The 27,124-nt window shown below is 37.5% G+C and overlaps 1 protein-coding gene across 2 annotated transcripts; it reads left to right on the top strand.

Moving 5' to 3' along the window:
- Window positions 1-4,974: 4,974 nt before the first annotated feature.
- On the top strand, window positions 4,975-26,835 carry GINS1 (GINS complex subunit 1). 2 transcript variants are annotated; one of them, XM_033095246.1, is made up of 7 exons: window positions 4,975-5,181; window positions 8,008-8,072; window positions 12,649-12,747; window positions 13,285-13,375; window positions 16,386-16,502; window positions 20,648-20,722; window positions 25,080-26,833. In XM_033095246.1, exons 1-7 carry the CDS (start codon window positions 5,107-5,109, stop codon window positions 25,146-25,148), a joined length of 591 nt encoding a protein of 196 aa, XP_032951137.1. In that variant the 5' UTR covers window positions 4,975-5,106; the 3' UTR covers window positions 25,149-26,833. The 2 variants fall into 2 exon arrangements, with proteins under 2 accessions (XP_032951137.1, XP_032951136.1); XM_033095245.1 differs by having other exon boundaries at window positions 4,984-5,196; window positions 25,080-26,835.
- Window positions 26,836-27,124: the final 289 nt, after the last annotated feature.

Here is a 27,124-nt window from a genome sequence, read left to right as displayed (position 1 = left end):
CTTCTCTGAACACTAGCTCAAAACCTTCAGGCCCTCTCACTATCATTCTGATCACCTTCCTTGGCTTATTCTTAGCGCTTTTCACGAACATATTTATCAGCAATATATCTGTATCTGTGGTTTGCTGTTTTTCCACACTAGAACATAGACTGAGAGCAAGGACTTTGTTCACTGCTTTATCTTCAGTGTTTAGAACAATGCCTAGTATATTACATAGTAGACACTTAATAAATATTAGCTAAAGGAATAATAAATCACCACAACCCCTCAGAAGTGGGTACTTTTGTTCCCACTGTACATGTAATGAATTGAATCTCAGACCTGGGTTTGAAATTAAAATGGTTTATGGCAAAGGGAGGCTGTGGATGCTGGTGATATTTGGATCACAGTCCTGTAGCACGGTCCACTATAGAATTGTGTATTTAATAAAAACACTTAGCTAAATTATCCCTTACTGTAGGGATGAAAAATGTCAATGTAAAAGATGTCCAAACCTGTAGAGAAGTTTAATGAGTTTATTTTGAGTCAAACTGACAATTGCCAGGAAGCAAAATCTCAATGGATTAAGCAAATGCTCTGGAGAATGGCAGTTTTACAGCTTATTTTATACATTAGAATCAAAGGAGGAGATGTAAGGAGGGTTACATGAAATCTATTGGTGATAGATTAAGGAGATGGGAGAAAGCAAAATGAAATCTCTGGGATTGGATAAAAAGTAAAACTGAGAGACACATATTTCTTTTACATTGGTGGGCACAGGATAGTTAACAATTAACATTTGACAGCACATAGAGACGGTATTCAGGGAACAAGATAGCAATGAGGGTTTCTGTAGTCTCCCGCTCTGGTGCTGTGGGTTGTGCCTTGAGAGGTCCAGAAAAAAGGGATTAATCTGACATTCCAAGAACATGTTATCTTAGATGCAAAAAGACAGTACACAGGCTCACTTAAGGTAAAGATTGAGCTTTGTCAAGGAAGCTACAGGCCAAGGATGTGACTACGGCCATAGCCCACTTTTAGTTATGATTTTTTTATGTTCAGATCATCCTATGTGGTTAATTTCGGTCTCCAAATTTGTAGGGCCTGACATGCTGGCCTCCCCTGAGCTTGTCAGGTTTAATATGTGGCCCCTTTTTCATCCACAAAAGTAAATGTCATACAAGGTAAGGATAAGAATCAGAGGCTTTGAGTCCTAAGAGGGAAATTCATAGCAATGCAGGCCTATACCTAAAGAAACAGAAAAAAATCACAAATCAACAGTCTATCATTACACCTAAGGAAACTGGAAAAAGAAGAGCAAACAAAGCCCATAGTGAGTACAAGGAAGGAAATAATAAAAATCAGACTGGAAATAAATGAAATAGAGTTTTAAAAAAATACAAAAGATTAATGAAACCAAGAGCTGTTTTTTTTTTTGAAAATATGAACAAAACTGACAAACCTTTAACCCGACTCAAGAAGAAAAAAGAGAGGACCCAAAGAAATAAAATCAGAAATAAAATTGGAGAAGTGACAACTGACATCACAGAAATACAAAACATTTTAAGAAAATATATGAGCAACTATATGCCAACAAATTGGACAATCTGGAAGAAATGGATAAATTCCTAGAAGCATACAATCTTCCAAAGCTGAATCAAGAAGAAACAGAAAATCTGAACAAACTGATTATTACCAATGAAATTGAATCGGTAATCAAGAAGCTGCCAAAAAACAAAATTCCAGGACCAGATGGCTTCACAGGTAAATTTTACCAAACATACAGAAAGAATTAACACCTACTCTTCTCAAACTATTCCAAAAACTTCAGGAGGAGGGAAGGCTCCAAGCTCATTTTATGAGGCCACCATTACAATGATTCCAAAACCAGACAAATACATTACCAAAAAAAAAAAAAGAAAACTATTGGCCAGTATCCCTAATAAACATAGATGCAAAAATCCTCAACAAAATATCAACAAACTGAACTCAGCAATACATTAAAAAGATCATACACCACAATCAAGTGGGATTCATTCGTGGTATACAATGTTGGTTCAATATCTGCAAATCAACTAATACAATACACCACAAAAACAAAATGGAAAACAAAAATTATATGGTCATATCAATAGATGCAAAAAAAATAAATTGACAAAATCCAGCATCCATTTGTGATAAAAACTCTCAGCAAAGTGGGAATAGAAGGAATATAACTCAACGTAATAAAGGCCATATATGACAAACTCACAGATAATATCATACTCAGTGGGGAAAAGCTATAAGCATTCCCCTTATAGGAACAAGACAAGGATGCCCACTTTCACCACTTTTATTCAACATAGTACTGGAAGTTCTAGCTACAGCAATCAGACAGGAAAAAAAAAAAATAAAAGGCATCCAACTGGGAAAGAAAGACGTAAAATTGTCATTATTTGCATAAGACTTGATACTATACACAGAGAACCCCAAAGACACCACACAAAAACAAAACAAAACAAAAAACTATTAGAACTAATAAATGAATTTAGTAAAGCAGAAGAATACAAAATTAATATTCAGAAATCAGTTGCATTTTTATACACTGAAAAATTATCAGGAAGAGAAATTAAGAAAATAATCTCATTTACAATTGCATCAAAAAAACAAAAACAAAAACCAATTTAGGAATACATTTAATCAAGAAAGTAAAAGACCTGTACTCAGAAAATTTGAAGACATTGAAGAGAGAAATTAAAGAAGATAAAAATAAATGGAAACATAAATCATGCTCATGGGTAAGAATTAATACAGTTAAAATGTCTGTACTACCTAAAGCAATATATAAATTCAACACAATCCCTATCAAAACACCAATGACATTTTTCACAGAACTAGAACAAATAATCCTAAAATTTATATGGAACCATAAAGGACCTTGAATAGCCGTGGAAATCCTGAGAATTAAGAACAAAGCTAGAGATATTACTCTACCTGATATCAAATTATACTACATGGCTATAGTAATCAAAACTGCATGGCATTGGCATAAAAACAGACACATAGATCAATAGATCAGAATAGAGAGCCCAGAAATAAGTCCATGTGTATATGGTCATTTAATTTATGATGAAGCAAGAATTTACACTTGGGTAAAGACAATCTAATAAATGGTGCTGGAAAACTGGACAGATACATGCAAAAAAAAAAAAACTGGACTACCTTCTTATGCCATACACACGAATAAATTCAAAATGGCTTAAAGACTTAAATGTAAGATATGAAACCATAAAACTTCTAGAAGCAAATATAGGAAATAAACTCTCAGACATTACCCTTAGCAATATTTTTACTGATACATCTCCTTGGGCAAGGGAAACAAAAGAAAAAATTTGAAACTGGGACTACATCAAACTAAAAAGTTTTTTTTTAATAGCAAAGGAAACCATCAACAAAACAAAAAGACATCTGACTGAATGGGAGAAGATATTTGCCCATGATACATCTGATAAGAGGTTAATATCCAAAATTTACAAAAATTTACAAAATTTACAAAAAACTCATACAACTCAACACCAAAAAACCCCAAAAAAACAAAATAACAAACAACCCCCCCCCACCACTTCCATAATCAAACCAATTAAAACATGGGTAGAACACCTGAATAGATATTTCTCCAAAGAGGACATACAGATGGCCAACAGACATATGAAAAGATGCTTAATGTCACTAATCATCAAAGGAATGCAAATAAAACCACAATGAGATACCACCTCACTTCTGTTAGAATGCCCATCATCAATAAATCAACAAACAACAAGTGGTGGCTAGGATGTGGAGAAAAGGAAACTCTGCACTGTTGGTGGGATTACAAATTAGTGCAGCCACTATGGAAAACAGTATGGATGCTCCTCAAAAAATTAAAAATAGAACTACCTTATGCCCCAGCAATTCCACTCCTGGGTATTTACCCAAAGACATATCAAACTCTGATTCGAAAAAATATATGCACCCCTAAGTTTACTGCAGAGAATGTCAGAGGGGTAGTAGACTTGGTGGCGTTATCATTTTGTGAGGGGTATAAATGTCTAATCATTATGTTGTTCTGTGTACCTGAAACTAAGAGGAACATAGTTTCTAGGGTTAGCTAAAATGAATCCAAGTAATATTGCTTTAAAAAAATACCGCTTTTAAAAAAATAGCCAAATAAAATGAATTTTCTATAACAGTAATGCCCACCTTTGATTGTACATGGTTATGAAAATTTCCATAATCATGTTAGGAAGACTATGGCTATGTGAATTCGTGTTAATGTAAGGCATTTTTCCCTCTCTATAGACCTTGTGACTAGAGCTATTTTACCAGTGTTTTTAAATGACTGCTTTAAAATCAAAGGTGGTCCTGTGGAGTCGAAAGGTTAAATACAAGGTCTGTGTGACCTCGGGCAAATTATCTAACTTCTGTTTCCTAATCACTACCAAGAGTCTTAATATCTACTTTAGGGTTAATCCTGAGAATTAAATGAAATAACGCGTCACAGTCCCTACCGTACAGGAGATACCCAATAAAAGTTGGTTCCCCTTTACCATCAAACAAAACACCCACACTGCAAAACTAAACAAATGAAACGCTGGGTCACAACGTTAATGCACACCAAGCTTCTGGGCCCTCCTTCTCAAGCTCAAAGAGCACACCCCTTTGAACCTAAAAGCAAATCAATGAATGCAATGGAAAAAAGAAGTTGCGGGACGTGCATTTATCTCGAGCTGTGCTGCGCCTAAAATTATTTGGTTAGCCGCCTAGGAACTTGCTAAAGAATCTTTGCTCCCTTTACAGGCTCAAACAGAGGCCCGCCCACTCTCCCCCAGATGCTGGGGACAACCCCAGGGAACGACCCCGCAATCCTTCTTGTAGTGCGGCTGCGCAGCGGAGGTAAACGTCCCTTCACTGCCGCCGTAGGCCGCGAGGCCCAGCAGCGCGTTCCTATTGGCTGGGCATGTTAGACGCCAAAGCGCCGAGCGGAGACTAAAGGCAAGGATCAGGAGCTGTGGGACCCGGAACGAAAACCAGGGAGCGGCTGTGAGCCCGTCGGCCGTTTGCCGTGAGAGCGTGCGGTTGACAAGGTGGCGGGACCGGGACGCATCCGCCATGTTCTGCGAAAAGGCCTTGGAGCTGGTCCGCGAGCTACACCGCGCGTCGGAAGGGCAGCTGCCAGCTTTCAACGTGAGGGGGAACCTGGTAGACTGGATGGGCGTGTCAGGGAGCGGACCTGGGGGCGGGGCGGCGCCCTGGCGTTTGTTCCTTGCGCCTTCCCTGGAGGGTTTACTTTCTCGTGGTGTCAGCTCCAAAGTCGAGAACTAAAATTTTGGAACATAGCAAAACAATTTATAGGAGAGAAAAGAAAGCCTTCATGCTTATATCACCCAGCGATTTGGTGCATTTCCTTATCTGAATATATTTCCGTTAGTGTTTTTCCGTGTATAACTTTATTGCTGTTTGTTAGTTTAACCAAACATTTATTGGTTGCCTGATAATAATCTAACATTTGTTGTGCACAGAGGCAAAAGCTAGGCCTCTGGAGTCAGGTTGGGATTCTGGCTCTGTCTTGTGATTTTGTGTCAGTTACTCCAGCTTTCTGTGTACTCAGTTTTCTGCAAAAATTGGGGACGATGATAATAGTACCCAAGTCTTGGTGTAGTGAGGGCTCAAAGAGATGGTATATGTCAGGTTATCTGGACAATATTTGTGACACAGTAATGACGCAGTCTTTTCACCACTGCTGCTGCTACTAATCACTATTACGATTTTTCTTATTACTGCTACCCCAGTCAGTAAACACTTGACCTACATTATCGCTTGTCCTCATAATAACTCTTTGAGTTTTAAACTGTTGTTTTCCATTGTTTCCAGCTATATATGTGAAGACCTGGGAGATTATCTTGCCCGTGGTGACATAGCCAGTAAGAAGTAAAGCTAAGGATTTAAACCCTGGCAGTCTGGCTTTCAGACCCGCATTCTAAATTCTATGCTTGATTATATTCCCTGTTATAGAGCAGCCACTGTGTGGATGCCAGGGCACATTGTGTTGGGAGAGGGGCATGAAACAGGTAGTAGAATGCAACGTGTAAAGTTGTACCAGAGAGGTGTAGACAAGGAGCACAAAGGAGAAATTCAGGTGTGAGCTGGAGTGGAGGAGGGGGCGTTTGAGGCACTCCTAGAAGGTGAGGTCACCACTCTGAGAAGGGAGTGAGGCATCTCAGCAGACAGCAGACAAATGATCACACAGGAAGGGTGACTGACAGAGTGTGTACAGGGACTACAAAGGTAAGTTCTAGGTCTAGGAGAGTTTGGTATTCACTCATAAGTCATTTGGAAGCTGGTAAGGATTTTAGACAGGGGAGTGATTGGGTAATCTTTTTTGCATTTTTGAGGATATTTATGTCAGTCCTGTGGGGAATTGATTGGAGAGAAGAATGGAGGCAGAGAGATGGTTATGAGTAGTTATAATGGACCACGTGAGAGATGTGTATGGTCCAAACTGTGTCCAGTCAGTGGGCCCTGAAATCAGTGTCTGGGTTTTAAGTGGCTTGAAACAAACAGCACTTGTAACTATTAGAACAGGAGTGGCGATGGGATGGGCAACAAATGAGGGAGAGGAATCAGTATCTTGGGAAGCTTCTCTGTCAGGTATCTCAGTAAACATCAGAGCTCAGGAGGAAGAGCATTTTTGGGAAGGTGCGTTTTGTTTTTGAACATTAAAGAGTACCTAGTCTGACAATTACATCATTTTATAGAGAAGGAAACTGAGCTGAAATTTTGGATCAAGTTCAGGGACTTGTCTGAACTTACAGCATATTGGAGGCAGCGTCTCACTTCGAACACAGGTTTCCTAGATTCCAATCTGTTGTCCTTTCAACTTCAGGATAGTTACCTCTAAAAAGCTAGGAGACAACAGTGGGAAGTTCAGTAGAGATGATGGAATACAGAGGTATGTAGATAAGTGTTGCTTTACTACTTGTGGGGAGTGATTCTTAGAAATTGTAAAATCACTCCCTCTTCTATGTCTTAATTTGGTGGAGAACCTTTTGCACCTTTTGAGGCATTCGTGCCTTCTACTGACAAACCCACCTGCTCGTCAGATGACTCAGCAGCCTGGAAGACTCAGACATTAATCAGTGTGTTGGTTGTGTAGTCAGTAATTCTTTCCGTTTCATTGTTTTTTCCTTCTATTTTTTTGTGGTAAAATAAACATACTATAAAATTTGCCATTTTAATCATTTTTAAGTGTATACTTCGGTAGCATTAATTATATTTACATTGCTGGGCAACTATCTCCCCTATTTTTGAAACTTTTTCATCACCCCAAACAGAAACTCTGTAACCATCATACAATAACTACCCATTGCCATCTTTCCACAACTTCTGGTAAGCTCTAATCTACTTTCTGTCTCTATGACTTTGCCTATTCTAGCTATTTCAGATAAGTGGACTCATACAGTATTTGTTCTTGGTGTCTGGCTTGTTTCTCTTAGCATAATGTTTTCAAGGTTCATGTTGATGCATGTATCAGTACTGCAGTGCTTTTTGTGGTCAAATAATATTTCGTCAAATAGATATACCATACTTGGTTTATTGGTTCATCAGTGGATGGACATTTGTGTTGTTTACACTCTTTGGCTATTATGAATAATGCTGCTCAGAACATTTGTGAATGTGTTTTTATAAAAACATGTTTTCGATTTCTTGAGTATATTCCTAGGAATGGATTTGCTGGATAATGTAGTAATATGTTTCTCTTTTTGAGGAACCATCAGACTTTTTTCCACAGAGCTGTACCATTTTACATTTCTACCTGCAATGTACAAGGGTTCCAATTTCTCCCCATCCTCTCCAACACTTGTTATTATAGCTATCGTAGTAGGTATGAAAGGACTATTGCTTTTTGATAAGATATATAAATCAAAGATAAACATAGTATAAATGGAATATTGCTATAGACTTGGTGGGGATATTAATGAATATGGATCAATATCATTTTGTATGTTCTAGGAGGATGGACTCAGGCAAGTTCTGGAGGAAATGAAAGCTTTATATGAACAAAACCAGTCTGATGTGTAAGTTTCAATAAAATTGATATTTTAAAACAATTTAAGAAATATGATATTGAAATCAGATAAACTTGCATCAGGTTTTGATATTATTATTATTATTTTTAATTCTCTGTGGGCCTGATCATACTCTAGGTATACAGGACTAAAGGGATTTGTGTTGATCACAGCTGTATCTACCAGGATTCAAGTAGTGCTTAGCATATGGTGGATGCTCAGTAAATATTTGTTGTTTGACATGATTTGACAGATAATTAGGGTAGACCTGAAAGAGATGAGACATGAGCAAATAAAAACCCTAACAAAATGAAATGTATAGTTTCCACTGCTTGTTTTCATTAATAGATACCTTAGTGCATTGATGAAAGAACAGGCAATTTGTAAACTTAGCAGGAGCAGTAGTGATTTCCAATAGCTTGAGTGGAGTTCACTGAGAACTAGTGCTACAAAAGGCTACAGGTTGGTAGGATGAGAAGAGTCTAGATTTATAGAATATTTAGAGCTAAACATGGTAGTTGGCACAATGGAGAATTTGGTCTGTATGACAAACTTCTTAGGTCCTTGTGATTTGGTGAAGAGTAAGACACAAAAGTCTTAAAGACACCACCTTCTAGATTATAGGTGAGATGTTCCATTCTCAACCTAGAGAGAACTCACCTGTGACATGAGGTTTCATCTTTGGTCTTGTTAGGTACATGTTTTAATCAGTTACTTGGATATAGAAATCAGTAACATGCTAATAAGATTTGTGGAGCTCCCAGAACCATAGCAGCTTTTTTAAGTATAGTGTTTAAGGATAGATACAGAAAAGATGGAATGAGGAACTGAACCATAACAAGTTTATAGTAAATGTAAGGCAAATGTAAAGTCCTGAATTCAAGTTCCCAAGCTATTCATTCATTCATTCATTCAACAAATATGTCCTAAACAATTATGTACTGATAAGTGGTTCTGGTATTTCAGTTGTAAACACAGTAGTAAAGATTTCTGTCCCTATGGCCCTCACAGTCTAATGCGGAAGACAGATATTAAATACAGGTATACCAAATTGGAATACATGCTATGAAGGAACACAACAGAGTGCTAAGAGAAATACTGAATTGAAGATATAATTAGGTTGAGGAATCAGGGAAATTCTCTCAAAGAAAGAGACATTTCAACTGAGGCCTGAAGGAGAAGCAGGTTTTTAAAGAGGCAGTAATTGTGGGCAGAGAGCATTCCAGGTGGAGGGTGTAGCATATGCTAAGTCCTTGGGTCATGAAAGAAGGGAATGCACAGGAAGGGGATGTACAGAAGGCCAGTGTGGCTGAAGCTTACTAAGCAGGCAAAGCATGACACCAGGTGATATTTTTAAGTGTATGGGGCAGGTGGTGGCACATCTGTGTTTTAAAAGATCATGCGGGCTGCTCTGTTACAGGGGAGCTGAGAGGAGAGGGAGGCATGCTTGTCATCCAGGTGACAGGAGAGGTGACTCAGACTAGGTAAAAAGTGAACAGGTTAAACATTTTGCACTGGCCTAATAGGCCTTGGTCCACTAAGGGAAAGGGAATGATTGTCTATTTTCCTTGTACAAGGTGTGATCAACAAATATGGTGAATGTTTAAATAAAAAAATGTATTACAGTAAAAGACACATTGCCATTAATCCACCTCAAAATACTCCCCCTCACTTTGAACACACTTATCCCATCGTTCTTACCACTTTCTGAAGCAGTTCTGGAAGTCCTCTTTCGTGAGTATCTTTAGTTGTGTTGTCGTGGAAGCCTCGATGTCCTAAATTGATTCAAAACATTTACCTTTCATGGTCATTTTGACTTTGGGGAAGAGCCAGAATTTGCACAGTGCCAGATCTGGTGAATAACATGGATCAAAACAAATATAGTGAATGCTGCTGCCATCCAATGGAAAGGGAGGAATCTTCAATACAGGAAGCGGCGCGTGCAATCTTAGTAACAGTGTGTGACAAGTTTCGAGGGAAGTTGTTTTTTAAGGTGTGCCATAAATCATCCTCCATCATGACAACGCTCCATGTCACGCATTGCTTGTGGTATACGGCAATTTCTGTCAAATAAAAACATTATGGTGTAGGGGCGGCCAGTTAGCTCAGTTGGTTAGAGCGCAATGCTCGCCAACACCAGTGTTGCCGGTTTGATCCCCACATGGGCCAATGTGAGCTGTGCCCTCCACAACTAGACTGAAACAACTACTTGACTTGGAGCTGATGGGCCTGAGAAAACACACTTAAAATAAATAAAAAGTTTAAAACATAAATCTTTAAAAAAAAATATTATGGTGTGTCTTCATCCACCTTACTTATCGGATCTGGCACCATGTGACTTCTGGCTCTTCCCCAAAGTCAGAATGATTCAGGACATCAGGGCAGCCACTACAGCGCAACTAAAGACACTCATGAAAAAGGACTTCCAGAACTGCTTCAGAAAGTGGCAAGAATGATGTGATAACTCTGTTCGAAGCGAGGGGGAGTATTTTGAGGGGGATTAATAGCGATGTGTCTTTTACTGTAATAAATTTTTTTTTATTAGGTTGATGCAAAAGTAATTGCGGTTTAAAAGGTTAAAAATCAATACGAAAACCGCAATTACTTTTGCCCCATCCTAATATTTAAACATTTACTGTATTGTTTGATCACACCTGTGTTTGTACCATTTGCAAATTCATGATCCAAAATTCTGTGCTCTGTCCTCCTTGTTACTTTCTAAGGGGACAATCACTATTACCAGTTTCTGGTTAAAATTATTTGTCAAAAGAAATTTATTCCTTTTGAATTATTCATGTATAAATATGAATTTTTAGGAAGTCCTTGTGTACTTAATAAAGTACTCTAATGTAGCTTGGGTGTATTTTATTTGTACTATTTCTTTATAATTTTGAGCACATTGTAAATAATATGGAGAATAAATCTGATTTTCAAAGAGTGGCAGAAATGTGTATAGACCTAGAAGACATGATTGGATGGGATATAAAATTTGCCTCTATTTTCAGGACATAGAGCACATACTGAATAAAGGAATCCTTTTCATATTTATCTGGTTCCTTTTAAAACTCCGAAGTAGATTCTTATTCTTTCTGTACATCTGGCTTTGTTTTGTTTTTATTTCAGTTGTTTTAAATTATGGTAAAATGCACATAACATAAAATTTGCCATCTTAACCATTTTTTTAAACCATTTTAAGATGTACAGTTCAGTAGTATTAACTACATTCATTATTTGCAACTGTCATCACCAGCCATTTTCATAACTCCTCATCTTGTAATACTGAAACTCTATACCAATTAAACAATTGTACATTTGGTTTTAAAATGTTACACTTATCAAATATCTAAGGAAATAATATATTATATATAGAGTGGAACCAAAATTTTCTCCCTCTCTGTGTGAGGAACACATCTGACAAAATTAAGTTCACGAACTTGTTACAGCAATGTTGCTAACCTTTTTTGATATCAGAGGGATGATTCATTATGAATTTGTACTAACTGGACAAACAGTTAACAAAGTTTACTATTTGGAAGTGCTGAAAAGGCTGCATGAAAATGACCTGAACTTTTTGCCAACAGTCCATGGCTCTTGGATCACAGCAATGCACAAGCTCACACGGCACTGTCTGTGAGGGAGTTTTTAGCTAATAAACAAATAGCTGTATTGGAACACCCTCCCTACTTACCTGATCTGGCCCCCGATGAATTCTTTCTTTACCCGAAGAAATATTGAAAGGAAGACATTTTGATGACATTCAGGACATCACGGGTAATACGATGACAGCTCTAGTGGCCATTCCAGAAAAAGAGTTTCAAAATTGCTTTGAAGGGTGGACTAGGCACTGGATACGGTGCATAGCTTCCCAAGGAGAGTACTTTGAAAGTGACTGTAGTGATTTTCAGCAATGAAGTATATAGCACTTTTTCTAGAATGAGTTTGTGAACTTAATTGTCAGACCTCATACGCGTAGTTGAAGATCAACAGATAATTGTACATGGGAATAAAAACATGATAGAGGACGGTAATTTTATGAACCATGATGTTAGGTTAGTATCTTATCCTAGCATGATAAAGAAATTCCAAAAAGTGAGTAAATACAGTGTTTGTCTTTTGGAAATAACAGAGATTAATCAGCATGCAAAAATGAAAAGTACCGAATGGTTAAATGAAATACCGATAGTATGATCCTAAGCAAATTATTTGGCTTTTGGCTTTTTTTATCTTTTAACACATTAATAAAAGCTCTGATATAGACAGGTACTACCCTGTTTCCCCGAAAGTAAGACCTAGCGTGACAATCAGCTCTAATGAGTCTTTTGGAGCAAAAATTAATGTAAGACTGGGTCTTATATAATATAAGACAGTAAAATAAGACCGGGTCTTAAATTATTATATTAATTTTTGCTTGAAAAGATGCATTAAAGCTGACTGTTCGACTAGGTCTTATTTTCGGGGAAACACCGTATTTGGTTAGGGTAACTTCTAATAAAAAACAGCATGTAAGTCAGTGGTTAGTTCTGAAAATTTTATTTATACTGAAATATACATATTTGCTCTTTTCCTTTTTAAATATTCTTACTAGGAATGAAGCAAAGTCAGGTGGACGAAGTGATTTGATACCAACCATCAAATTTCGACACTGTTCATTGTTAAGAAATCGACGCTGCGCTGTAGCATACTTGTAAGCCTCTCAGTTTTTGCTTGGGGTGGCAGAGAACAGTGGAGCATTTTCCATGCAGTTTTCTAATTAACAATTTAAAATGGAAAACAGAAATTCTTAGATTTGTCTCTCTCTTTGCAAGCATTCTAAAATTTTCCCTTTTAAAATTTTTTATTATGGAAAATTGCAATATTCATAAAACTCGGAGAATAATGTTAGAAACCTCCGTGGAGCCATCATACAGTTGTAATCATTTTTAACATTTTGCCATATTTGCTTCATATTGTTTTATTATGCTATGAAGCATATTGTTTATTATGCTTCATATTGTTTTATTATTATGTCATGTGCATCATGACATTTTACCGCTGAACTTTAGTCTGCATCTTATGTTTTCTGCATTATCCCAAAGATGTCTTCTTACAGTTCGTTTGTTTGCCTCAGGAGCCAAATGAAGTCCACATAGTACATTTAGTTTATTGAGTCTTGAGTGTCCTGATCAAAACAACTTCTGCTATCCCTTTTGTTATGCCATCTAATACCTTCTTAATGTCCTAGGTATGACCGATTGCTTCGGATTAGAGCACTCAGGTGGGAATATGGCAGTGTTTTGCCAAATGCCTTACGATTTCACATGTCTGCTGAAGAAGTAAGTTAGTACTGTTGTTCAAATTTATGAATTTGGAAAATGCTGAGGCATTGTTCTATAATAGTATTTATTAGTATTTCTCTTTTTGTTTTTAACATCTGTTTTTCAGCAGATTTTGGCCTGTATTTATTTATTCAGTATGTGAGGTGTGATGAAAAAATATGGTGAATGTTTAAATTTAAAAAATTATTACAGTAAAAGACACATTGCCATTAATCCTCCTGAAAATACTCCCCCTCACTTTGAACACATTTATCCCATTGTTCTTGCCACTTTCTGAAGCAATTCTGGAAGTCCTTTTTCATGAGTGTCTTTAGTTGCACTGTCGTGGCTGCCTCGATGTCCTGAATTGATTCAAAACGTATACCTTATGAATCGATTCAGGACATCATTGACTTTGGGGAAGAGCCGGAAGTCGCACGGTGCCCGATCTGGTGAATTACGTGGATGAGGACATACCGTAATGTTTTTATTTGACAGAAATTACCGTACCAGAAGCGATGTGTGATACAGAGCCTTTCCGTTGTGATGAGCAAATATAGTGAATGCTACTGCCAAGTGCCATCCAACGGAAAGGCAGGGATCTTCAAAATGGGAAACAGCATGACGAACCTTAGTAAAATTGTGTGACAAGTTTCAGCTTGTTTGGTGCAGTCAGTTGGGTGTGAGCTCCGGTTGAGAGAAGGTGTGTTGTAAAGTGTGCTGTAAATTATCCTGCATCATGACCACACTCCTGTCACGCATCTCTTCTGGTATACGGCAATTTCATGAAGGTTATGAAGATATTGTTTTATGTAGTCTTTTAGGAACTGCCGTATTTTGCCATGTATAATGCACACCCACGTTTTTGGCCCAAACTTTCAGGGAAAAAATCTTTCGTTTTAATTTTTTAATTCAGATTTTTATTTGTTTACATTTAGGTACTCGTTTTTTGTATTATAAAGGAATTTTTAGCATTTATGTTTTAACATATTATGGTACGAGAAATTTTATGTAAGAAATAATTACAAAATACAAGAACATATACAAAGTACAAGACATTATATGTACTGGTAACAAATTTATGATATTTATACATCACAGAAGGCCAAGAACTCGTCATTTTTTCAAGTTTGTCGTAAGATCAACAAAACCTGTTAGCGTATTCCAGGGTATTATTTTGCATACGGATATCATTATTGATTTCTAGAGTTACACTTTTAACTCATAAGCATAAATAAAAGAATTAAAAACATTTATATAGATATGGAATTAGTACTACCCATGTATAATGTGCCTTCTTATTTTTCCCTCACAAATTTGGGCAAAAAAGTGCCCAAATTTATACACTGCAAAATTATACACTGCAAAATACCGTACATTGTTTTACCTTTCACAGAGAGATCTATAGTACTGGGATTGATTTTTGTGTATAATGTAGGAGTCAAGGGGCATTTGAATATGGATATTGAGATGACCTAGCACCACTTATTGAAAAGATTCTCCTTTCCCCAGTGCTGTGTGTGTGGTGCCACTTTTGTCATAAATTGAGTGTCAGTATATCTGTGGATTTTGGATGGGGGCTTTCTCTTCTGTTCTCTTAATTTGTCTGTTCTTGCACCAATTCCATACTATTATAATTATTGTAAATTTATAATATGTCTTGAACAATATTTCCATCTTAATCTTTTTCAAGAGTGTCTCAACTATTTTTGACCCGTTGCATTTCCATGTCAATTTTAGACTTAATTTGTCACGTTTCATTTTTAAAAAAATTAAGGTTTCGACTGAGATTGAATTCAATATATAGTTCTGGTGACATTACAATACTAAGTCATCCAATCCATGAATGTGGTATATCCTTCCATATATTTAGGTCTTTAATTTCTCTCGTTAAGTTAAAAAAATAACATGAGATATAATTCACATACATAAAGTTGACCCTTTTAAAGTTTACAATTCCATGTTTTTTTAGTATATTGATGGAGTTTTGCATCCATTACCACTGTCTTATTCATCACCCCCAAAAGCAACCCAATAACCATTACCAGTTTTGTTCCATATTCTCATCCCTCTTCACAGCCCCTAAAAATCACTAATCTACTTTCTGACTTTATAGGTTTGCTGATTGTGGATTTTTTTTACATAAGTGGAATCATGCATATGTGGTCTTTTATGTCTGTCATTTAAGCATGTTTTCAAGGTTCATTCATGTGGTGATGTGTGAGAACTTCATTAGATTTGTGGCTGAATATTCCATTGTATGGATATATGTATCTAATAGTTGATGGACAGTTGGATGTTCTTCTGAAGAATGTTTTATAGTTTTCAGAAAAAGCAGTGCAGAATTTGAAGAGATCATAATTCTGAAGTGGTGTATTTTTCATGGTTCTGTTTCTAGTGTAATGTGAGAAGAGAGATTTTTGTTCATTTTGTTAATTATCCATCCTAAATACCTATACCAGTGCCTGGTTTATAGCAGGCAATCAATATTTGTACAGGTATACCTCAGATATTTGGGTTCGGTTCCCAATAAAGCAAATACCCAATAACGTGAGTCACACTAATTTTTTGGGTTCCCAGTGCATATAAGAGCTATGTTTATGCTATACTATAGTAAGTGTACACATACAACATTTATCAATTAAGTTTATCATCTTATCATGGTGCCCACAAACAATTCCAATAGTAACATCAGAGATCACTGATCACACATTGCCGTAACAAATAATAAGGAAAAAGTTTGAAATATTGTGAGAATTACCAAAATGTGACACAGACACAATGGTCACTATTGGAAAAATGGCACTGATAGACTTGCTTCATGCAGTGTTGCCACAAACCGTTAATTTTTAAAAAACGCAGTATCTGTGAAGCACAATAAAATGAGATATGGCTATAGTTTAAATGAATGAATGGTCATAGCAATGATCCATGGGAGGATATATGCTCTTTTTGAAAGGATGAGTATACAATTTGTGCAAGTTTGTTTTCTTATGACTTTCTCAAATGACCATGTTTATGTTTGCAGATGGAGTGGTTCAATCATTATAAAAAGTCCCTTGCTATTTATATGAGGTCTTTGGGAGGAGATGAAGGTTTGGATATTACACAGGATATGAAACCTCCAAAAAGCCTATATATTGAAGTAAGTATACCTCTTAAAAATGGATTGTTGTCCTGGGTGGGGTTGGGTCATATGAATATATAGTAGCTTATATGAAAAAGGAAACATAAACCAAAAACCAAAAATATTACCTATAGAGGGATGGTGGGAATCAGATCGAGAAGCTAAAATTTTCTGAATAGACCCGTTTTAATAGCTTTGACTTTGGAACCATGTAAATGTTTTACATATTATTAAATCAAAGTGGACAAACCAACCCACGGATTTTGAAAGCAGAATGAAACAAATGAACCTGTGTTTTAAATTGGTGGATTAGTCAAACTGGAATTATTTTAAATTACTTTAAAAGACATAAATTGATCATATATTCCTAGTTGGTATATTCTAAGGATGAAAAGAATTACAGAGGGATCTTAATTTTTTTTAAAAATCATATAATTAGTAATAATATTGTTGCCATTATTTTGAAACAGTGTACATATATTAAAGAATAGAGCAAAAAAGTGTGGCATTAGGATGCAAGATTTTCAAAATAAAAGAGATTCAAAAAGTTAAAATCAAAAAGTTAAGTCAAAATCCTATATTCCCAAACTTGAGTTTGAAAGATCAGTATGGACTCTGGTTGAATCATCTTTTTTTAAAAAAGTAATTCTTAGCTCTGTCCACTGAAAAAGCTTAGAAACAAGAACCAAACCAGTAGCCATGAGCATCCAAATTCTGGAGTTGAAATGCTATTTCCCACTAAAGGAAACCAGGACTCCATGAAAAAAAGGCTGATTCTAGGTCTTAAATAAAAAATGTACAAACTGAGCATGGAACACCTTGTCTTTCTAGAAAGCAAGGAAAATATCAAGGACTACATGGGGAGTTCTCAAAAGACTTGGGAACTGATTTGAAGGAGCTCCCACTGGATAAAGAAGGGACAATGGGCATCAAAGTAAATGGTAACTGCAGTGAATTGATTCATAGCAATTATGTTAAACGTATGACTGCATAATGACACCAAACAACAATTAATAGTAATTAAAGAAATAAAACTTCTTTGGGTTGCCTTGGAGAATATGAACAATGCGACTCATTTTGAAAAATAGTAAATAATACAATCAAGCATCCATCTGCCTTCACTGTATAAACTCTATTTGGGGGTAACCAGATAGTTTACAAGGGAGATTTCTTCTTTATAGTAGCATTCCCACTAATAAATGCAGCAAGAATAAAAGAACTAGATTAATGACATTTTATAACCTTAATGCATGGAGGCAAATAGCTATTAAAACCATGAGGTGAAATGTTAATGGAAACCTTACTAATGGATGGATAGGGATGGGTATGGATACCACCTAGACCCACTGCTCAATCTCAACTTCTGTAAACAAATCCAAAGGGCACTGGAGTGAAAAAGGAGAGACTTTATTTATGTAATAGTTTGCAAACCAGGGGAGAGGTAGCCTCGGGTAGAAACCAAAAGTTTGCTCCACTGAGACAAAGGAGAGATCACCTTTTATACGGAATTTTCTTGCCCACAGTTCCCATTTTGGTCCATTTTATGTAAATGAGGTTTCCAAATTGTACAGTTCTGATTGGTCCAAATCGTGCCAGTTGGTTGGTATAGATGCAAATGAGGATACAATTTGCATAGTTCTGATTGGATGGAGCAGTTCTTACTCCCTAGAACTAGTCCCTTGGTCAAAAGATAAAACCAGGACCGACCGGCCCAGTGGCTCAGGCAGTTGGAGCTCTGTGCTCCTAACTCCGAAGGCTGCCAGTTCGATTTCCACATGGGCCAGTGGGCTCTCAACCACAAGGTTGCCGGTTCAACTCCTCGAGCCCTGCAAGGGATGGTGGGCAGTGCCTCCTGCAACTAAGATAGCATACGGCACCTTGAGCTGAGCTGCCTCCCGGATGGCTCAGCTGGTTGGGGTGCCTTGAGCTGAGCTGCCTCTGGGATGGTTCAGCTGGTTGGAGCGCGGGCTTTCAACCACAAGGTTGCCAGTTCGATTCCTCGAGTCCTGCAAGGGATGGTGGGCAGCGCCCTCTGCAATTAAGATTGAACATGGCACCTTGAGCAGAGCTGCCGCTGAGCTCCTGGATGGCTCAGTTGATTGGAGCGCTTCTTCTCAACCACAAGGTTGCTGGTTTGACTCCCACACGGGATGGTGGGCTGTGCCCCCTGCAACTAGCAACGGCAACTGGACCTAGTTAGTGGCCAATAGCTCACTTGTTGAAAGGACAACTTGAAGCTGAACGGCACCCTCCACAACTAAGATTGAAGGAATTAAAACTTGACTGGGAAAAAAGTCCTGGAAGTACACACTGTTCCCCAATAAAGTCCTGTTCCCTCTCCCCAGTAAAATCTTAATAAATAAATAAATAAATAAATAAATAAATAAATAAAACCAGGGCTTCTAAGCAGTGGTTGACTCAGATGGTGTAAAAATATGGCACATAGTGTGTGAAGCAGTTCAGTGTGAGATTCTTCTTGGTATACAGGCTAAGAAGGAGAAGTCCCTGTCAGAAAATAGCCCTTAGACTTCTATTATTTATAAAATTTGGGGCTTCAGTTGACCATGGGGAGTCTACCTCAGCAGATAAATTGCTTCTTGGGGACATCATATGAATCTTTCTTCTTGGGGTCCACATATCCAGAAAGGGACAGCCAGACATTCTGTGCTTCGTGAGGTCTTGCAATAGGACATACAAAACACCGTTTGTCAGAAAATCAGACTTGGTCTTATCCAGCCTCTATACCTAACTTCCAGTTTATAGGAAATTCAGGGACAGAGGAATATGTTCAATGACTCCACAGGAATCCACAATAAAATCTAGTTTATGGCAAACTGCCAAATTGCTCAGTTTCTTTAACAAATTGCCAAGGAGAAGGGAAAAACGGGGAAGGAATTCTGGATTAAAAGAGACTTAGAGACATATCAGAAACATATAATGTGCAGCTTTTGTTGAACTCTGATTTGAACATGGCAACTTTTTAAAAATTAATGAGATGAATGGGGAAATTTGGATACTAACTGGATATTTCATAATTTAAAAATTTTTAACTAAAAGATGCTGTAATGATTGTATTTTTAAAAAAGAATCTTATTTTGTAGAAATAGATATAAAATATTTATAGATGATAACATATCTAGGATTTGCTTCAAAATCTAGAATCTAGGGAACAAGATCCATCAGATGCTGATAATTGTTGAAGCCAGTTGATGGGACGTTGAGTTTCGTAATCTTTACTTTTGAATATGTTCAAGATTTTCCATATGTTTAAAGATGTAAAAGATAGTAGTGTGGTAGGGATTTTTCTACAATAGTATTTCTCAAACTAAGTTAAAATACCTTGGGGAGTCATGGTAAGAATCCAGAGGAATTATAGGACATAATGAAATGACCTAGGAAAAGTAGATGCTGAAACTTGCTGCTGGAGTTGGCTTTGCTAGTACCAATCCTAGTACTCAGGCAGACAACTCCAGTCCCGAGTTCTCATAGAAGATGAGAAAACATCATGGTTTCCTGTGGCAGCAGTTGGAGCTATAGCCAACCTTCTCTTTAGGGACATTCCTTCTTTGCAGTTGCAGAAGTGGTTATCAAAAGGCTGCCTTATCCCTCCCATCTTCCAACTAAAAACCTCTCCTGATTCTTATAACATGCGTCTGCATCTTCTCTTTCATGGTACACTTTTAAGTATTTCTGGGGAAGAGTGTAAATATGAAAGGAGATTGGAAAAATTTTTTTAAAACAAATTTTGGAGACTTACCTATGTCCTATTCTCAGATATTGGTATTTCATGTGAGGAATCTATAAGAGGCAGGTTGGAGTAGATCTAAAACGTTCTCTTTTCTTTGTAAATATGTATTTCAACTGTTGATATTTCAGGCTTTGCATAGGGGAAAGAATGCAATGATGTCTCCCCTTAGCAGCTACCTGGGTTTTCTTGCTGTCAGCGCGACATACACATATATTCCGAGATTTTGCCTTTCTTCTTCCTTCCCATTAAAATAGGACAGTTGGAACTACTAGAATACCACAGTAGGAGTACTAGGCCTAAGTACACAGAAAAATGCCTAGTACCTTTACTGTGGGTATTTGTATAATCGTTATTTACTTTATGGTTACTATGTATTAAAAAATAATTTAGATAAAACTTTTGTTTTTCCTTTCAGGTGCGCTGTCTAAAAGACTATGGAGAATTTGAAGTTGATGATGGTACTTCAGTCCTATTAAAAAAAAATAGCCAGGTATTTCTCGTCTTAAGATACTTTAAATCTTGTAAGAGTGTTGCATGATGGAAACATTGAAATCAGTAGTAAAATAAACATTACCTTGTGTTGATCATTTATATCTAGGCATTATGTTCAATATAAGACTACTTTTTCTAAATACAAAGAAATGTTAAGGCAACGTTAATTAATTTACTAGAATATTGCCTGTATTTAAGCATTTTCCAGGGAAATTATCACATGGGCATTATTCTAGTTAAGGCATTGTTAAAATGTTGAATTTAACACCTTTCTTCAAATTACAATTAATTAAAAAGGTGCTCAGTACTCATTTTCAGCTTGTACTTCACCATATAAATAAATCCTAATTCTTTAGCAAATAAATAGTGATGTGGATCAAAAATTTTTAAGTAATACATAAACATAACAGAATTTAATAGGGAAAGACTAAAATTATGAAGTTGTAACTTAAACTAAATTTTTCCTTACTAAGAATCTCAATATACAGAGGGTGTCAAAAAAGTGGTATACATATTTTAGGAAAGGAAAAAACTGTATTAAAATTGTAATACTCAATATATACCGATAACAAAAGATGAATACAAGTCACGTTTGACTTCTGCAATTACAAGAGGTGCTCAAAGTGGTTACCATCAGCATCCAGACACTTCTGATTACGGCAAACTACTGCCTGAGCAACATTGACCAAAGCGTCCACTTGTATTGCTGCACATGCTGTTTCAATTTCTTCCTGAAGTAACGCCAGTGTAGCCGGTTTTCTATGGTACACCACATTCTTTAAGGTCCCCCATAGGAAAAAGTCAAGGGTTGTTAAGTCAGGATAACGTGGGGGAAACTCAACTGCACCTCTTCGTCCTATCCATTGTCCTGGCAAGTTTTCATTGAGGTAAGCTCTAATGTCTTGGTGGAAGTCCAATGGGGTGCCATCTTGTTGGAAGTAAAATCGATCATTCCCACAAACATCTTTTGAGTGAACTGTCATACTACACTTTGCTACTGTAATTCAATTCAATTTCGAAAAGTAATACATAGAAAACATCTCTTAAAATGTATATAATGTTTTTGGCACTCCCGGTATTTATTATTTCCTGAGAATTCTTCAAGTGCGCATTAGCTTAATTCACATTATCTAAATTTATTTTTATCCTTTTTTTTTTTTTTTAATAAAGGTCTGGCTTTTTTTTAAATAATTTTTTATTGGGGAATATTAGGGAACAGTGTGTCTTTTCCAGGACCCATTAGCTCCAGGCATAGCTCAGCTCCAAGTCCAGTCGCCATTTTCAGTCTAGTTGCTGGGGGGCACAGCCCACCATCCCATGTGGGAATTGAACTGGCAACCTTGTTGTTAAAGAGCTCAGCTCTAACCAACTGAGCCATCTGGCCGTCCTTTATCCTATCTTGTTTGTAGTCACATTAATACAGGAGGAAAAATGACCTAATGAAAACCACTCTCTTTCTTTGCCTCCCATCTTGTTATCAACCAGTTAGTGTCTAATGACCCTAAGCCTTTGTATGCCTTGGAGCAAAAATGCCTTTGATGCCTTCAGATCATATGGTTCTTGGGCTTATTTCCCTAAGAGAGGATGACTTGATATCTTAGTCAAATACCCTTAGAATTTTGAGTAATTTTCTAAAAAAAAAAAGGTTGAATATTTTAAAGACAGATTTTCAGGGATAAGGCAAAAGTTCTCTCCCACTGTCCTCTTAGTAGTAGTATACTTAGTTGAATAATACTAATGAGTTAATACTAATATTAATATAGACTAATGTTCTGGGGCAGCCGGTTAGCTCAGTTGGTTAGAGCACGATGCTCGTTGTCCTGGGGTTGCCTGTTCGATTCCTGCATGGGCCAGTGTGAGCTGTGCCTTCTACAACTGGATTGGAACAGCTGCTTGACTTGGAGCTGATAGGTCCTGGAAAAACACACTTAAAAAAATAAATAAAAGTTTTAAAATGAAAAATAAAAGTATAAATTAATGCTCATAGAAATCTGTATTTCTGGAGGATCCGGTGTGAAGCTTTGGTTCACAGGAACAAAGCTATCCTCATAAAACAAGATAGAAGAAAATGTAACTTCTTCCTAAACACTGTCCTGTGGTTGAATTTCTTTCTCAAGCTTTATAGCTCATCTTCTCACCTGGTGGGCCCCAGTGGTGATTCCTCACTGTCAGGGAGTACCTGCGTAGGGCTGGGGCAGGCAGAAACCTAGCTGAGTCCCTCCTCCATCTGCTCCTGTGCTAGACAGTCGTTTCCTGTGTGGACCATGAAGAGCCTTTGCCTTGATGATGCTTTTAACTTTGTTTCTCAGTATTGCCCTACCTGCTGTTATAAAAATGGGAAAAAGATAAAAAACATAAAACCTACTGTAGTTGATATTAAGGGACTTCTAAAATGTCTGACGACATCTAAAATCAGTTTTCTATGCAATCTATGGTGTATATTATCCATATAATGTAAAACATTAATAGGGAGATATTTTCTTACCATACAATCACTTACGCTTGTCAGTATGACAAACATGTTTCTGTTATTCTAAAAATCAGAAATCCACTTTTTAGAAGACATTGGAAAAGTTGTTAAATAATTTTTTTTTTTTTTTTTTTTTTTTTTAAGATTTTATTGGGGAAGGGGAACAGGACTTCATTGGGGAACAGTGTGTACTTCCAGGCCTTTTTTCCAAGTCAAGTTGTTGTCCTTTCAATCTTAGTTGTGGAGGGTGCCGTTCAGCTTCAAGTTGTTTTCCTTTCAGTCTGAGTTGTGGAGGGTGCAGCTCAGCTCCAGTTGCCGTTTTCTAGTTGCAGGGGGCGCAGCCCACCATTCCTTGAGGGAGTCGAACCGGCAACCTTGTGGTTGAGAGCCCACGCTCCAACCGAGCCATCCGGGAGGCAGCTCAGCTCAAGGTGCCGTGTTCAATTTTAGTTGCAGGGGGCGCTGCCTACCATCCCTTGCGGGACTGGAGGAATTGAACTGGCAACCTTCTGGTTGAGAGCCCACTGGCCCATGTGGGTATCGAACCAGCAGCCTTCGGCGTTAGGAGCATGGAGCTCTAACCGCCTGAGCCACCGGGCCGGCCCCAATAATTTGTTTTTTTCCTCTCCCTTTTTGTACATTTTACATTCTAAAGGCTTTCTAGTAATCCAGTTAACAAGTTACATAATAGTCTTTGGCCCGTGTGTCTTTTGACTGGTTTGGAGGCATTTATGAGTGTTTGATCATGGGTCTTGCATGAGGCCTTTGAGTTCGTGAGGAAGGACCTTTAGGTGCATAGTGCCGCTGAAGTTACATTTTGCTTCCTTGACTACTTCTGATAATCTGTCCTGCGGCAGTGACTTTCTAATGTACTGTTTTTTGTTTTTACAAGTATGTCTGTCTTTGCCTTGGGATTACTTTGGTCACCCATGAGCTTGGAAAGTCTTCCTGCACCATCTCATTCCAATTTAGGAAATATTCATTTCTGTTTTAAACCTCCGTGTGTTGAGAGGGAATCAGACAAGGATACTCCTTTCCACTTCAGAATGAGAACGGTATCCTCTTAGGATATGGAGGACGAGCGTTAGCTGGGTACCAGTGTCTTCATACACTGTGAACAGCACAAATTTCAGAGGTTATAAATAGTTTTAATCCTTGAAAAGTACAGGAGTAAAGTTGTCATTGTTATTAGAATAAATGTTCAGACTAAAATCCTAGAAAAGGTTTAATGGAGATGTTCCTTCGTTGGTCTTCCTAATAAGTTGTATTGTTTGTAATCTGGTGTCCCAAAATCTCACCTACCTAGGTTTTCTGTGCATAAATTCAAAATGCAAACACTAAGGAAACTACATACTGGAATTCAGAACTCTTTATATTTAACTTAAGGAAACTATGAATTTGTTTATAAAAATCAGTTCAGTACAGGTCTGCGTCAGTTGATGAAAACAGCAGATATACTTAAGTTTAGCTTTTAACTATATAACTGTTAGAATTTGAAAAATGTATAATCAGTTGCTGCTTTTTAATGATAGAAAATGTAATTTAAAATTCATTTTTCCTCCTTCTTCTGCCTCCCCCCCAACTCTGGTTCAAGTTGTCGTTTCTCAGTCTAGTTGTGTAGGGCGCAGCTGTCTGGCCCATGCTGTCGTTGGGCCACTCACAGCAGCCCACGGCAGCACACGGTAGCTCCCGGCAGCCCAGCTCCAGGGAGAGCTGTTGTTCACAATCTTAGCTGTAGAGGGTGCAGCTCGCTGGCCCATGTGGGAATTGATCTGGCAACCTCGGTGTTAGGAGCACGGGGCTCCAACCACCTGAGACACTGGGCCGGCCCAATTTAAAATTCTTACTAATCATTTCTCTTTCTTTCCCCTACTATTCCCCTTAGCACTTTCTACCTCGGTGGAAGTGTGAGCAGCTGATCAGACAAGGAATTCTGGAGCATGTCCTGTCATGACCTCACACTGAGGCACTGCCAAGCTTCCCTGTGTTGCAACGCTGAACCCATCCACAGAAACTTCTACACTTCCTTCTCCACACTCCCCCACCCCTTTGGTTTTAAAAGTTACATTCTTTAATATAACCCAGAATATTTGGCTAAGGAGTATCCTTTGTTTTTCTGTTGTACAGGATTCCTCCTTTTTTTGTATATGTATCTATAATCATAACATTCTTACAGTTACTGCAATGTGTGTGTGTGTGTGTGTGTTTAAAGGAAGTAAACATTTATTACATTTGAATCTTTTAAACAGTAAGAGAGTTTCACTTGGCTGTTTAGGGAGAAAGTAGGTCCCTGTACATCTTGTGTTGTTCCTGGTGGTGTGCATTATTTAAGTCGGGGAGCTGACTTTCTGGAATATGTGCTTCCAGATCACATGGGCACATGGAGATGATGTTCTATAAAAATTTTCAGTACATGTAATGTTTAATGATAATTGTCTGGCTTTTTGGGATGGAAAAAAAGGACACAATGGATTTGCCTGTTTCCAGCAGTGGTGGCTGGTCTCTTGTCTGTCTGAACTTGTGGGGTGAGCAGCAGTATCACCACTTTGGAAAGGGAAATAGAAATTAGGACTAGAAAAGAAACTATGTACATTTTTCCCCCAGATTCATATGGACAGAAAAGTCACATGAAAAGTTGGTCATGTAAGTGGAGGGAAGTTTCTGTTGTCCAGTGAACTGAATGGTAGGAGTTGGACAGGCCCAGAGTGATCCTGCCTAGTCGTCGTTGGCCTTTCCCCACTAGTCCCCTCCATCCAGCCCAGTAATCTGAAAGAGGCATTCAAATTGAAAAGACTAGATAAGCCTGGTACCTTGCACCTACTATACATGCATTATATAGGGGAATGTTTCTGGCCAAAATCAAGTTACAGAAGCATTTAGGATGTGGAGCTGTGTTTTCATAGTAAACCTACTTAGGGGAGTAGGCTGCCCTTTGCAGATTACTTTCATTATTGAAAGTAGTTTCTCCCCAAAGAGCCAGAGAAGTGACAGGGAATCTACAGGTTATAAGAGATTTGTGAACTCAGCCAAGCACAGTGGTGGCAGGGACTCACAAAGACATGTTTTAGACAATACTCATGTGTATGGGCAAAAAAGGACTTATTTGTGACCAATTGTATAACATGTTATTTTAGTTTCTGTTCTGTAGAAAGTAAAGCATTCCAACAAAGGGTTTTAATGTAGGGTGTTTTTATTTGCACCCATGCTGCTGATTGCTAAATGTAATAGTCTGATCATGATGCTGAATAAATGCCTTTTTAAAAAAAGAAACAAATTTCTTCCCACAGTTTTTGTAGCTAGAAGAGATTTTAATCTAAATCTCTGCTGATAAACAATAAAGAAAATTTCCCTAGTAAATGGGATGAATGATGTTGATATTTTAACTGTGGGTGTGAAGTCACTTCTTTCATATTTACTCCCAGAGCACATGGAACCATGCACACAGGTGAGCCCCAAAGTCCACGAGTCAGCTTTGAGGATAGATAAATGGCGTGAAGGCCACTATCATATTAGCCCACTATCGTTCCTGAACTTAAATTATACTGTTGTTTTGTGTTTAATTCCCCCAATAAAATAATAAAGTATATCCTTATTTGAAATGAATGTATTCTACCGTGTTACCCCAAAAATAAGACCTAGCCGGACAATCAGCTCTAATGCGTCTTTTGGAGCAGGTCTTTTATTAACTTTTGCTCCAAAAGATGCATTAGAGCTGATTGTCCAGCTAGGTTTTATTTTCGGGGAAACACAGTTAGTTGAAAATAAAAAATTTTAGAGGTTTTCATCAATTTATATTGACTGGTATTTAGAATTGTGGCTAGAATTTTAAACACCATTTTTTTCTTATTGTGGGTAGCTAAAATATACAGTATAGAAAATCAAAGTTCCCCCTTCACCTACTAAATACCACCATCCATATGTTCACTGTTA

Source organism: Rhinolophus ferrumequinum, chromosome 23 (genome assembly GCF_004115265.2).
Source record: "Rhinolophus ferrumequinum isolate MPI-CBG mRhiFer1 chromosome 23, mRhiFer1_v1.p, whole genome shotgun sequence".
Lineage (NCBI taxonomy): Eukaryota > Metazoa > Chordata > Mammalia > Chiroptera > Rhinolophidae > Rhinolophus > Rhinolophus ferrumequinum.
The sequence above is the reverse complement of the archived record's forward strand: the minus strand, read 5'-3'. Positions and strand labels throughout refer to the sequence as shown.